General features: G+C 44.8%; 1 protein-coding gene across 1 annotated transcript in view; it reads left to right on the forward strand.

Moving 5' to 3' along the window:
• The window catches only part of THBS4 (thrombospondin 4), a 44776-nt gene extending 39045 nt beyond the window's left edge, over window positions 1-5731 (forward strand). The window contains 5 exon segments of the mRNA XM_009327326.1: window positions 345-393; window positions 493-689; window positions 1222-1394; window positions 3549-3688; window positions 5670-5731. Coding sequence (XP_009325601.1) covers window positions 345-393; window positions 493-689; window positions 1222-1394; window positions 3549-3688; window positions 5670-5731 — 621 coding nt within the window.
• The last annotated feature ends 8592 nt before the right edge of the window (window positions 5732-14323 follow it).

Below are 14323 nucleotides of genomic sequence, written 5' to 3' on the forward strand. Positions count from 1 at the left end.
AACTTTCCATCCCCCCCTTCCCCCAGTCCCATCTCCAATTCTGGCAGGTTCAGTGATTTCCAGAAAAAGATTGGGTAGGGAGGGAAAGTATCAGAGTACCAGTATGGCCAATTCTGCAATGGGAGAAGAAAAATCCTTCCTGACTCAGGGCACACAAGCAGCTTGAAACATTAGTATTTGATTATAGTTCTCATTTAAATTCAGAGCTACAGGTGTTACAGACATGTTGTGAGCAAACGGAGGAGACGGATGGAGGGGGTGCTAGAGGGAGGCCAGAAGAGGCTGCCAGGCTTAGCTAACCCAGCTCGTCAAGCACACTAACCACACTGAATTTACTCTTGCAGGGCATGGAAATTGTGCAGACGATGAACAGCGATCCTGGCCTTGCTGTTGGTATGTACCCTCTTCTGAGATTCAAGTTTTGCATTCACGTGTGATAAGTTTTCTGCTGTATTTTCTGCAGACTTGTTTTTAACCTGCATGTATCCTCAGGTTACACAGCTTTTAATGGCGTTGACTTTGAGGGCACTTTTCATGTGAACACGGTGACAGATGATGACTACGCTGGCTTTATTTTTGGTTATCAAGACAGCTCTAGCTTTTATGTGGTAATGTGGAAACAGACTGAACAGACGTACTGGCAAGCGACTCCCTTCAGAGCTGTTGCAGAGCCTGGCATTCAGCTAAAGGTACTGGTCGTGGCTCCTAGCTGGGGACACAGTGGTCGACACAGCCTGGCTATGCCATCCTGCCATGTGTTGGCCATGCCACCCCGCCATCTGATTGCCATGGGCTAAGCCATCATGCCATGCATTGGCCAAGCCATCGCACTGCATGCTGGCTGTGCTGCCCGACTGTTGTTCTCTCCCTGCAACAGGTGTCAAAACTGCTAAGTCAGGCAGCTGCCACGCAGCTCTTTTAATAGGACCATTTTTTAAGGAACTTCATCTCCAGTCTTGCCCTGGCTCATCAGCTGGAGCATTTAGTCTCTGCTCTCATTGTGCTTTGACTATAATTGGTCAAATTGCCTCCTTCTCCTTGGTCCAGATACTCGGTTGCTTTTCCATGCAAGCAGTGGCTGCAGTTATGCAAGAGAAGTTAGGGGCTTGTGAGGAGGAGGGAGGGTGCTTCTGCAGACCTGCTCCCCCACCACAAAAGGACTTAGAGCTCCTGACAGTGACATTTGTCTGTGGTCAGCATTGGAAAATTGTATTTCTGCAGGCTGTGAAATCCAAGACAGGCCCTGGCGAGCACCTCCGCAACTCCCTCTGGCACACAGGGGACACCAGTGATCAGGTCAGGCTGCTGTGGAAGGACCCCCGAAATGTAGGGTGGAAAGACAAAGTCTCCTACCGCTGGTTCTTGCAGCACAGACCCCAGATAGGTTATATCAGGTAAGAGAGGAAAGGATAGATAAGGTGAGTATAGATATGTATCTGCCTAAACTGTTGTTTCTCAACACCTAATTCAGATAATAATCTGAGAATTTATAATATGTCTGGGCTTTGCACTGATGAAGCCTTGTAACAGGCTAGACTTTGGAAATTCAGCCGGCAATTCTTCTCCTAGGAAAGACAATTCCAAGCTAAGCCTGTTTGCAACTGAAGTTTTCTACCATCTGTCTGTTGTAACTGTGCCCTTTTCTGGCTTTAATACTTTGTTTTCCAAGCTACTACTGGCCACTGATCTGAAAAACAATGCCTTTCAAAATTTCTTAATTTTGATCTTTTAGAATAGAATATTTTTCTTGGAATTGTGATAGTTCGTTTACATATTCTGGAATAACGGAATTAATAAAAGTTGTTCACTTAAAGGTTGTGATCCTAACTAAGATCAGTAATTATCCTGATGTGATAGATTTGAGATTCCATAGCATATATTGGGAAAGTTTCTAAAAGCGATGTAATGCATGTTATCCTTGTTTTGTTATTTGGGAAAAAAAAGTTACTTAAATAATTCACTATTCAGGAGGAAACGTTTCACTCTGCAAAATCCAGATCAGGAGGAATTACACTTGTAGATCAAAGTTGATGTTAAAATGCAAAAAATAAACTGCTCTGGCATCATCAGCTCAGGTTTTGCAACCTTGTAATAGAACAGAAATTCAGGTCGGTCAGTCAGTTGTTCTTCAAAAAATCACCACTCTGCAGTTGAGATGCAGTAACGTGATGGTATAATCATTCCACTTTTCTGGTGCAGAGCATCATCTTCAGCAGTAATTGGAGTGAGCATGTTTGACTTTATGCTAAAATGGATTAAGAACATTTATACTGTCAATTACTGTGTCCCAGCCACAGTGGGGGCAGTAGTGATTAGCTCTTGGGTGGCAACTTCTGTTTAGACCAAGCTGTTTGTGAAGCTGCTTCATGAGCAAACATCTGCCTGTGGTTGCAGTCTCTCTAGCCAGCCTAATTAATGCCCCCTGCAACTGGGAAAGGTAGGAAAGTCAGTGTCACAAAATCCTTCAGAAACTAAAGGCAGCCAGGCCTAAAGCGAACCTCTGCCAGCTCCCTGTCCACATCTTGCTGTGGTCTGTTTAGGCCAGATGCCACAGACTATGTGTCTAGCAAAGGTTTTCCGAGGCTTCAAGGAAGCCTAGGAAAAAGTCACTTGAGCCAGGCTCTCCTGCGGGAATTTGAAAGACAACAAGTTCTATTCATTGTACAGATACTTTTGAACTGCCTCAGCAAATCAGGAAATAAACTCAGGAACATAACAGGAACTGGGTTTTCTTTCTTATTTTATGAAAAGACACAGGAACTTTCTTTCCCTTCACCACTCGCTATTTTCTTGCATGTCAGACCAGCAGTGTCCTCATCCAAAACAGGGCCTTCCAGGCTCATCATCCTTTAAGGCATTTACCCAGTACCCCAGAGGCTGAGGACTTGGTGTAGACAGCGCTGCGACAGCTCATCTGGCTCCAGCGTGGTCCTGCTCAAGCTCTCAGTACAGGGCACACGCTGGGGAGCTGGCAGGATGCAGCTGTTCCCAGAGCTATTTGGGAATGTGCCGGTGGGTTTTACAATGAAGATGCCAGATCATCAAAACTGTTCCTGGAATTAATCGTATTCACATTTTTAAAGAAATCTCACAGTCAAGTTTAAGATTCCAAATGGTTTGTTTGAAACTTTGCCTATTTAAAAAAAAAAGTTTAGCTTCAAACTGTGTGAGACAATATCCATCTGGCCTTCTTCAACTGGTCAAATCTGGTTCTCCCTTTCTCCTATAACTATCGACTGTGGAAATTTTCAAGAGTTAAAGCTCTCAGCCTGACTGACTACAGGAAAAAACATTCCAAGGCTTTTGTAGGATGTGTAAAAAAAAAAAAAACAACCACCAAAACATCCTCCCTGCCCAGCTCTTGCCAGTGTGCAGCATTGCTCCAGTTCCCAGCCTACACAGGAGCTATCTTAACTGCTTTTTTGCCCCTGGGCTAGATGGGAGGATAGCATGTCCAATGCTAGAGGCACCATGGATAACAAAATTACTTTTATGAATGTTGGAGCCTTGGAAAAGACCTAACAGAGCTTCTGTTTGCTTTCATTAAGGGCAAGATTTTATGAAGGCTCTGACCTAGTGGCAGACTCCGGTGTAACTATAGACACCACGATGCGTGGAGGACGGCTTGGGGTTTTCTGCTTCTCTCAGGAAAACATTATTTGGTCCAACCTGAAATATCGCTGCAATGGTAATGTTGCTCTTGTGTCATTTTAGCTAACAACTAGCAAGTGACCATGAAGTACCGTAGTGTGACGGTTGGATTAAGCCATTTTGCATCCTGTCCTTTGCTTTTCATTTACAAGTTATTCACAGCTGTGAAACGCCTCCCTTGACACCAGCAGCACACTGCAGCCCAGCCAGATGGGAACTAACACCTCACAACCACTCCTCCCAGAGCAGTCACTCCGCTGCAGAGATTGTGCCAACTAAGTAGTATAGCTGTCGTCAGAGAATTAGAAACGTTATTTAAAACCAACCAACTGTGCGAGTTGTACATGCACAATATACTGAGGCCATCATGTCTGCAGGATGCCTCAAACTCTGAATACAAGGTGAAATAAATCTGGAGAGCCAGTGGGATCAGTCACCAGCCGCCAGTGTCACTCGTGTACTTGCTGGTTGCTCCTGTCTGTGGGAGGACAAGATCATAAGATGCCCTTCCTCCCACGCAGGAATCCTTCTCAGACTCTGTGGGAGCGTGCTGGCTCACTCCTCTTGGGGTAAGAGCCTCGCAGCTTAGTCCTGATCTCCTACTATATGGAATAACTCAAACCTTGGTCATTCACACAGAAGCTGATCATGTCAGGGTATTTCTGCCCTGGCAGCAGTTCAGCTAGCTTGAAGTGGGGTTGGAGGGGCTGCCCCCCCTCCCCTCAGCATCAACCCCTTCCTGACAAAGGCACCCTTAGGAAAATAAATTACCAGCCAAGTTGGAGTAGTTTCCTTGTCTGCTTTCTGTGGATCCAAGAAGCCCAGCCCAGGTCTGCAGTGGACAGAGCCGCTGCACGGCCAGACCCTGGCTCTGTGGCTTGTTCTGGTGATGGACCCTGGTTCTTGGGCACTCGGTACACCTAGGCTGGCACTTGCAGGTCATGGTTAAACGGGAACTTCTAGACAGCGGTGTTTACAATTAAAAATTACTTGGTAAGAGTCTCAAACAGTATGTGGTTTCCCAGAGAGCATGTTTCAAAGCTGCCACTGAAGTCAGAGGTACTTTCCTGGCAGTGAGCCAGCAGTGGCTTTGCTGCAGGCGCTGCAGTAAGTCAATGAAACCCACGCAAAAGAAGTCTGGAGTCCCAGGTATCCCTGCTTTCATTTCAGACAACTTCCTACACTTGCAGAAAAAGCTTAAAAAGAATTTTCAAGCCTCAAAAAGTGATCAACAAAAAGCAAAGGACTTACAGCCTATACAAAAAAAAAAAAAAAGGGTATTTATATAGTTACTTCCTTTTTTGAGTTTAGAGTTACCTGTCTAACATCAGGGTGGAAATAATCAAAGTAAAGTTGAGGTCAGGCAGTTGAGCTTCATTGCTGTGGTTCCGTCTTTGGCTGCAGCTTTAGCTCTACCGTTAGCTCTGTGGCTCTCCAGATAAAACGTTCCGGAATCTGGCAAAGGCACATTGCTAACTCAATGCTTCAAACAGAACTGTAGTTACTCTCATGACATTGACCCAACTCCAGCTCCCTTCGCCAATTCTGGAGTTTTTCTACTGGTTGCTGCGTTGGTCCTTGGGTTAACGTTTCTGTCCCTTGTGGCGTGGGAAACCATCACAGGGAAGTGGAATTAGGATACATGAGAAATAGAGATGCTGATGCCACAAATGTGTCTGGGGTGCAGAGCAAGACAACCACTTTTTCTGCATTTCTGGTCAGCGTTAGTAAAAATGTAAGAGTGGAAGCCACAAAGTTTTCAGGTGGCAATGTAATGTGGAGATTGATAGTACTCCATGATGGGCTGGCACTGTGGCACTCACTGCCTTGTTAGCCTCTCTGTGCTTTTCACTGGTGTACAGCTAAAATTGAAAACATTTCCAGTTCGCTCTTAATGTGTAAACAAAAGAGAAGGCATGTTACCTAAAAAAAAAAGAAAGAGTAGGTTGGGTAATTCATTAATTTCAGCGCTCCTTGTCAGAAGAGACTAAACTTTTGCATATTTTTCCTGTTTTCAGACACCATCCCAGAGGACTTTCAAGAATTTCAAGCTCAGCAATTTGGCGTTGGTGATATTTAAGGAGGAAAAGCAAACTAACATTGCTATTGCAAACCATAAAACAATATATTTTAAATCCTTATATGATTGTTGTTGTAAGAGCGCACACCGCAGCTTGTTCTCATTGATGTGACTATGTCAGACTTTTTTTTTTGTATAAAAGTGAAAATAAAAAGGAGACAAAATAGACTGGGGCTTCACTTGTTTTTGAATTTGCCCTAAAATCTAGGAAGCAGCATGTAATGGAGCGACACTTGCTTAAAATATTCTCAGGAAAAGTTTGAATCTATTGCCATTTTGGATTCAGTATTAAACAGGGTGGGGAAGAAAGTGCAATTTTTTTCTATCTATCTGGAATGTGTCAGGAACGACAGGTTGCATTCGGGCATGAAGTGGTTGGGAGCTGCCTGGCCAAGCCAAGGGCTTCCTGGTACCTTTCCAGGCCCGCTAGTAAAAAGTCGTATCTCCTTTAGAGCAGTTTAACTCCTTTGGAGACTTCGTTACCTTTGGCAGACCTCCTCTAAGAACTCTTGGGCCTCCCTGCCCTCCCACTCCCAGAAAACTATGAGTAACACTATCACATCCTGTAAAAGCAAAAAAGCTGACTGCAGGGCGTTGTAGTCACATCTTATGACTTGCATGTGACTAAAACCAAAAAAGACACACGGAGATATATGCAGAATCACCTAGAGAGAAAATAATCCTAACTTTCACATACACAAAGCCAGGCTTTGACCTGCTGTCCCCTCTCAAAGCCAAGCTCTCTCAGCAGGTACTGCAATCTTAGGAAAATAAGTCACCAAGTTAAAAAACCCAAAACACTGCATTAAGCGTTAGTAACCATTAGGAAAGGACTGGAAAACAAAAAGCCAAAAAAAAAAAAAATTGTATCACAATGCACTCCACAATTCAATGTATAGAAAGGTGTTGGATACCGTGTGCTCTTCTACTACATCCTTTTCAAAATGGAGCTAGGAGAGGAAAGGAGGACAAGTTCCAAGGGCCCCTGAAGAAAAGGATACTGCAGCCTATCGGCTAATTAAAAAGGACAACGGGAAACAGTACTTCCGCCTGGGGGGAGGAGGAGGGAGGAAATACACAGAGGGGGAATACAGTGAGGGTTTTAAAAATCAGAAGTAGCCCTTAGAAAATGAACAGCTATGGCTCTTCCCCAGCACAAGAACACAGGGGAAATGCTGAGTTAAATTATCAGGTGAGAGTATCAAAACAAACAAACAAAAAGTTTCCTGTTCTCAGTACAATAAAAATACCCTTCAGGTTTATGGTGCTGTCAAAAGCTTGGTCTCCGGGAAGAGTTTTCGCCACGGGCTTGTCCACCATTGCCAAGGCTCCTGGGAGCAGCGCTGCCCTGGGACCTGTCCCACAAGGGATCCCAGAGTCCCACAGCAAAGAGCACGATGCAGGAGCATTGCCCTGGCACGGACTTCTTCACGAAAGGTTCTCCAGTCCTCCTTTCTCCCTGCCTTCACCAACTTCACTCACCAGGTTTTCAACAGAGGATTGAAAGGCTAGTTACTTTGGAGCAACACAGAGGGTATCATCAAATTATGCTTGTAAGATGAGAAAAAACATCTTTTTCTCGCTGAACATAGGCTGTAACGGCAGTATCATTCATTTATGAAAGAGAATACAGACCATAAAGCAAATTCACACCTTCCATATCCTGCATTTGCATTTTACTGGATGGAGCCCCTTCTCCAGGCAGAAGTCCCCTCTAAACGGTCTGGGTGCAATCCAGGCAGAAGGCAGGATGCAACAGGCCCACCCTGACCTGCCTGCAGCATGTGCTGGTCAGAGCACGACAGCACGTCAGCTCCATCAGAAAACATGACCGCAGCTGGCCTCTGAACCCCTGGGAGGGAGCACCCTGGCTGTTTGCTACACCAGTTTGCCACCTTCGAGCTTCCCCATTTCCAGGGTCTCTTCCAGTTTACGCCACGGCCGTTGGCCACTGGATGCTGGAAGGTGAGACAGAGGCTCTGGCTCTCAGGCCATCAAAGGTAATTGCATGAAGCTGTGAGTGTCTAACCTCCCCCAACAGAAAACTTACAGGCTTGCTCAACCGGTAGCCACAGAAACCAGACACAGCTCAGACAGCCAGAACTTTCCTTTTGTTTCAGAAGGTGCTGTTGGGACCTTACAATGGGATGCCGGAGCTCACTATGCCTGTTGTGTTGACACACCAACTGCAAGCAGCCTGCAAGTTCAGCAAAGTCCAGCTGTTTTAGACAAAGATTTGCCCCAAGGTCATAGTCCGGGCTTGGGAAACCTCCTGCCCCTCACACTCCTATCAGAAACTGTGCAGTCCCTGTGTTAAGTGTTCAAACAAGCTCCTCTTGCACCACCACCTCTTTCTGGACTACTGTGCAACGTAGACATAGCTCCACGTGTGGCCTCTGGCAAGCAAAGACGCTGCAATCCCACATCTTTAAAACCGAATGTGTAGTGCTCTCTTGCCCTCACTGCCTGCGCCAGGCTGCACTCAGCTGGAGCAGCAGCTGCAACCGCGTTGGAGTCCAGAGTCCTGGGGCTCCTGCACCAGGGTCTAATGTCTCACCAAAGGTTAACTCTTTCCTGTGTGCTACAAACACCACGATGAACACATTTCAAATGCTTCCGTTCCCTAAAGACCATCTCCTGGTTTGAAACACCAGAAGAGAACATCCTGTCGGGATGCTGCAGGGTGAGGTGAAGGCAGGGGTGGGCAGACCGGTGGGAGGCTGCTGAGAAAAGGTGGTCGGCTCTCGTAGACCCTCAGCACCACTCTGGAACCACTCTCTGCCTTGCGCCTCCCAGCTATGTGCACCAGAGCCCTCTCGTGCACCAGAGCTGCACGGAGAATAGCAGCCGCCATTCGACCCTTTGAAACCTGGTCAGCAGTTTTTCATAACCACAAGCAACCCGTGTTCTGGTGAGGGTCTGGTCAGCTCTATGGCACAGATGCAACCAGTACCAGCAGGCAGGCTGCAGCTGACACATGCTGAAACAGGACTCCACAACAGCCCAAACATGGATGGTGAGAAGCAAGGGACCAGGACCCATGGAGATGCAGAACTTTCCCTGATGCGGATCCAGGTGTCAAATTCAGCAGCTGCCCACCCCACCATCTGGGCAAATGAGAACAAAAAAAAAAAAAAAAAATCAGAGATCGTTGTTTCAAACAACTGCACGGGCTTCAGTCCTATACTTGGCCTGGAAAATATTTTGTTTGCACTGTCAGAGGTATCTGACACATCTCAGAGAGCTGGATTGTACAGAGCAGACGCCACGGACAAATCTGTGCAACCTGCCATCTTCCGAGATCACGCTCTGGAGGAATACAAAAATAACATGGGCAGCGAAGCCATGTAATATTCCGAAGGCCAACTTTTTTTTGTTAAACAACATCCAAACGTAGTGAACAAAAAAGATCAACCAATTTACTTTTACTGGCTCAGTAACTGCTTAGCTCATATATTTATACATTTTAAAAGTTTCTCCTAGAATGAGTTGACTTTTCAATTTTCATATATCACAACAATTCACTTCAAATGTAAGAAAAACTTTATTGGTCCATTAAACATTAACTCTATAACAATACATTCACTCAGTATACAAAAGGAAGTGTCCATAAAAACCATTAACATGCTTTAAAAAGGCAAAGCTGTTGACTATTTTACAATTAAGATCTTACAGTTCTGAAATCTTTACCAATCCTTAAAAGTCAAAGTGTTACAGTTACTACAGATCACAACACTCTCAAAAAATGTTAAATAAACTAGCAAACCTCCACTTCACTGGGCTACAGCTTAATAAACTAAAACCACACATACACACCAAAAAGTTCCCTTGAGATATTAAGAACCTTGAAAAAGACTAATTAAAAACCCCTCACCATTAAGAAAAAGTGTCTACGTTTTGACTACTTTGCATCCAGTTTTTGAACATGGCATATACCAGACTGAACACCACTCACTGGTGGTAAACAAAAAGTAGACAGTGAACCATATGTTCCTCGTAAATATTTTCTCAGCTTGTATATGACAGGTTGAACAATTTTCTCTGAAAGTTAACTCTCCTCGCTTTAAATTTGCATGGATGTCCAACAACACCTAAGCACCTGGACATGTATCGGTAAGAGGAAAAATAAAGCTATGGTATGAGTAAAGAGATATCATTTCCCCATAGCTTTCCAAAATTCTTCTTGGCTTCGCACTGAGGCTTCTTTGGCAAAAGCGCGGCTGCAGTGCTGCACCCCGCAGCTCTGGCGAGCAAAAGCCCTGGAAGCTCTAAGCTGCTGGAGCGGTTTCAAAGCTGACGACTGTGGCTCTGAAGAAGTTTGTGCAAATGGCTGTACGCTACGGCACTGGGAGCTATCGGAGACTGGCAAGCGGGGGGAAGCCAACATGGCTTATATTTTTAAAAAGTTGGAATTTATTTCAGATAACATTATCGAACAGGTGTGGAATGAGTCAAAACCAGGTTTGAGGAAAAAAAAACAAAACAAAACTGGATTTAAGGCCTACTTGAAACCTACAGGGTTTCTTTGGGCTTTGGAAAGCAGCCGTCATGCCAGTCTCCCAAAGTTACTACTCCAAAGCCTGCACAGTGTGTCTGCATCCCCGTGCTGGGGCACTCGGGCATTCTGCCATCAGGACGCTGAAAACGCAGAGCCATACCAGTTCCCAAGCTACGTATCCTGTTACGAGCACAAAAAGCCAAAGCTTTCTAAGCACTTGACCCCTGGCATTCCCTTGTACAGTCACGTGAAACACTCAGTTCAAACTACTGTTTACAAAATTGAAAACACAAAGTAAAATGTCATGGCGTTGATTATGTGTTTTCCTCCCACAAGAACTTGTAGGCCACTTCAGAAAACAAAGAAGCTGTTTTCACAGAGGAAAACTGATCCATATAATAAACTATGATCCTTGACTTTGCTTGAACACTGCAGGTTGTCCTGCTATAAAAAGGAAAGGATCAACAAGACCTGGCAAAGAAGTCTTTGCTAATTTCTAGCACCGAAGACATCCCACTTGCCAGGAAGCAGAATGGGAGTGAAGCAGGTTTACAACGTCTTTAAAAAACAAATCCAAGGAAAAAAAGGCAAATAAAGTGAGGAGATACAGCCTGCAAGCAAAAGACATTGCTTCTAAAGCCCAGAAGGAAAAATGAGAGCAAAATTTTAGCTGCAGATCATTTTGCTCATCTAGCCACACAGGTACAGTCTCGTGGTATTTTGCTTCGTCAACTTATTTAGGAGAAAAGCCTAACAGTTTATAGCATAAAATCTTTACAGCATGTTTTAAAAGCCGTCAGTGGATTATTTTGTTACCAATCTGTTCAGAGATGCCCATGATACTGTGGACTGCCAGCCAAAGGTCAAGCAGCAGTATCTTGAGTTCCCAAATTTTCCTGATGCATTGGTCAAAACCAGAGAACTGTTAAAAAACAGCTGTTTCGCAAGTGCAACAGTTGCTTCATTAATAGCAATGTTCTAGCCCAGAAACGGCTGCACCAGTGGCTGACGAAGCAGTTATACGTGCATAGCTTATAATCTCAAAGCGCTTCTAGATTTGTAAAAAGGTGCTAAAACACTAAATAAATAAATAAATAGACACGCAGCGTTTATGATTCTGTGAGGGGATAAGCCCTCTCTCTGGACTACGCATACATTAGCAACACTGAATTACCCGTTTCAGACGAAAGTAGCCCAACCCAGCCAGGATTTACCGAATTAGCCGGGCAAGTACAAGCTTTTCAAACCTCATGGAAATGCTTGAAGTCCAAAGCTAAGAGTATCACAAACATGTAAGAACTGATGTGTCATCACAGTGGAGTCCCTTACTTGGCATCCAGCGGCAAGGGTTGCCTGCATGCGTTCAGGAACTAGGTGGTAGGCAGCAAACAAGCATATCCATCTGCTTTCCCCACATTCTTCATAAGGTTTTATGGTCTCATTTGTCAGTACAGCTATTTGCATTCAGAGAATTGCTCTCTGAGTCTGACCCATTGATTTTACCCCAAACATGAACCAGTCACGATTGCGGCTCTTGGTTGCCTTCATGAGAAAAACTAGAACTGTTCCAGTCTCAGACGGCAGTGCAGCAGTGAGGTTCCGAATAACCTTTCTTATGATAGCAAATTGGAAAAAGTAGGAAAATGGCGATAAAATTGTTTCACCTCCCCAGCAAAACTAACTTCTGCCAACATGGCCTGTTCCTCCAAGAGTCCATTAAATGATAGCATTGGTTCAAATTCAAGTTTAACTGGAGGAAACCTAGTACAGGACATGTTCTCTAGTCTTCCTGTCTTTGTAACAACAGCTTCCTCACTTCACATAGCCCGAAAATATTAGGAGCCAGAAATGCTGCACCGCTCACTTACATCTGGGAACAAATTCAGTGCACAACCATGGCACAAGGCAGGATGGTCACCGCACAGCTAACCGCCTCCAGCAGAGCAGTTACCTGCGCTTTCAGGTATGGGGAGAGCAAGTTAACTGTTTACAGTTTAAATGTAAATGTAAGCAACAAGTACTCATTTATTTACAAAAGCATCAGGCTATTTGTGAGCTCTCCCAGTTCCATCTTCCACTGCACAGTAATATCTGTATTAGTCTCACCCTCAGAGGTTTGTCAAGCACAGATTATTTGGTCTTCCACATGCACCACGGGTCTGACTGTCTTGTACACACTGGTGTAACATACAAGGCAGAATCACCCAGTCACAGGCTCAGTTCAGGTTTTCCAGTTCCAGTGCCACCTGAATTATTAGCTATCACAGCAGCAGGTATGAAGGCACTTCTCAAAAAGGTTTTAAAAGCCCATTTGCGTGAACTGTTTGGAATCTATGAACCGAGCATTTGAATCCTTGACCCTAGCCGAGGATTTTATTAAGTAGTTGCACATGGAAGTTCACAGTACAGATTTTACAGTGAACACTAAGGCTGTAACATTTGCCTGGCCAGCAGGAAGCCAGAGGAACTAGAGGCTTTGCACACCCAGGCGCCACCAGTTACTGATTCCTTAGAAAGGCTTGGAGATCCATAGGTGGAGCTGGGGCCACAGCATGGACACACAGGTCCTCAAAGTTAGTTTCAGGGTCTTTTCCCCCTCAATGTTTGCCCAGAAGCAGACAAAGCAGGGTAGACAGGCACTGCCCCATTCCACCCTACGTATACCCGCAGATCTAGATGCTTAAGGTCAATAGCTGGTGGAAGGGAAGGATGAAGGAGCAACTCAGTGAGGTGAGTGCTATGTAAGAAGAATGGACTTATGCCTCACTGTGGACTTTCCTTTTACAGCCCTGTTTCCTCTGTGCAAAACCTATTTCCTTAAATACAAACTATAAAAAAAACGAGCACAAGGAGGTGCAGGAAGTCCTTATGCAGGCAGATCCTGCCTACATAAAATAAGTGTTTTCGTAAACAAGTAAGAACATCCATTGGCCAAGATATGTATTAAGATCATCCACATTTGTGACTGGGATGCCAGCTATCAGAACCAGAGAACAGTTACCATTCCCTGCCTTATAACTTAACATAGTGCGTGCCGCCTTCTGCAGAGCTCCTTGCCCAGATTGTTCTGTTATAAAAAACATTGCTAATTTAAAAAGAAACCATGCTTGGTTTCTCATAGTACAACACATATGGCACTAGAAAGCAACTCCTGCGAGCCTCTATACTTTAGGGAACAGCATTTGCCAAGGGAGGAGCAAGAGCCTGGACTATCTCAGCTGCAGCTCACAGCTCCAGCACTGGATCAAGACTGTTTGTCAGAATAGCTGCTATGAGTTAGGTGGGACAACTGTTAGCCATCATTGCACAGCCCATAAGCTCTTATCTTAGAGATGGGACAGATAAAGGCTTCTAGATTGCAAATGCATTAACAAATGCCTTTTTCTGCTGCAGAAGGATCTGCGTGGCTGGACTCCAAACGCAGGCAGAGACAGACTGACAGGCCCCCATGCTAGCAGAGCTCTTCGCGAGATCAGAACCTCCCAGCAGAAACAAAAGGAAAGGAAAAAAACTGCCTCCCTCTCCAGAGCTATTTGTTGCTTTTCTAACTCAATGTCAAGGCTAAGCTTCAACTGCTTTTTTCCCCCCTAGGCACAAACAAGGAGAAGAGCAGCAAGAGAGTCACCTCTGGACAGACTCCTCCTTCCCTCAGATCTCATGACAGATATATTTTGAGGCTCCTAATCATTGGGGTAGGTGGTGTAAGTATACAGGACTGCAGACCTGTAGATATTGTTTGAGGTAAGAGTGCATGGGGTTGGGAAGACCGCACCCCTAGCAAGCTCCAAGCAGGACAGAAGCCCTAGGATACCATAGCAACAAGGCAGCTAAAAATGGTAATGAAAACAAGAGCAGAACTGAGATCTGTTATGTTAGGATTACTCACCAGGTGTGCATTAGCCATCAGTTATTGCAACAGAACAAATAAGGCATGCAAATATTTTGGCCATCTCATTGGCCTCTATGTTGTGCTTTTTTTTGTTTTGCAGAAAGCATTGGCTGAAGATTTAAGGCTCAATCATATTTCAAAAAAAGAACTGCTAAATCGGTTGATTTTGTTTATGTCCTGCATATTTCACATTGTATGTGGCGAG

Source organism: Pygoscelis adeliae, unplaced genomic scaffold (assembly GCF_000699105.1).
Source record: "Pygoscelis adeliae isolate BGI_AS28 unplaced genomic scaffold, ASM69910v1 Scaffold26, whole genome shotgun sequence".
Lineage (NCBI taxonomy): Eukaryota > Metazoa > Chordata > Aves > Sphenisciformes > Spheniscidae > Pygoscelis > Pygoscelis adeliae.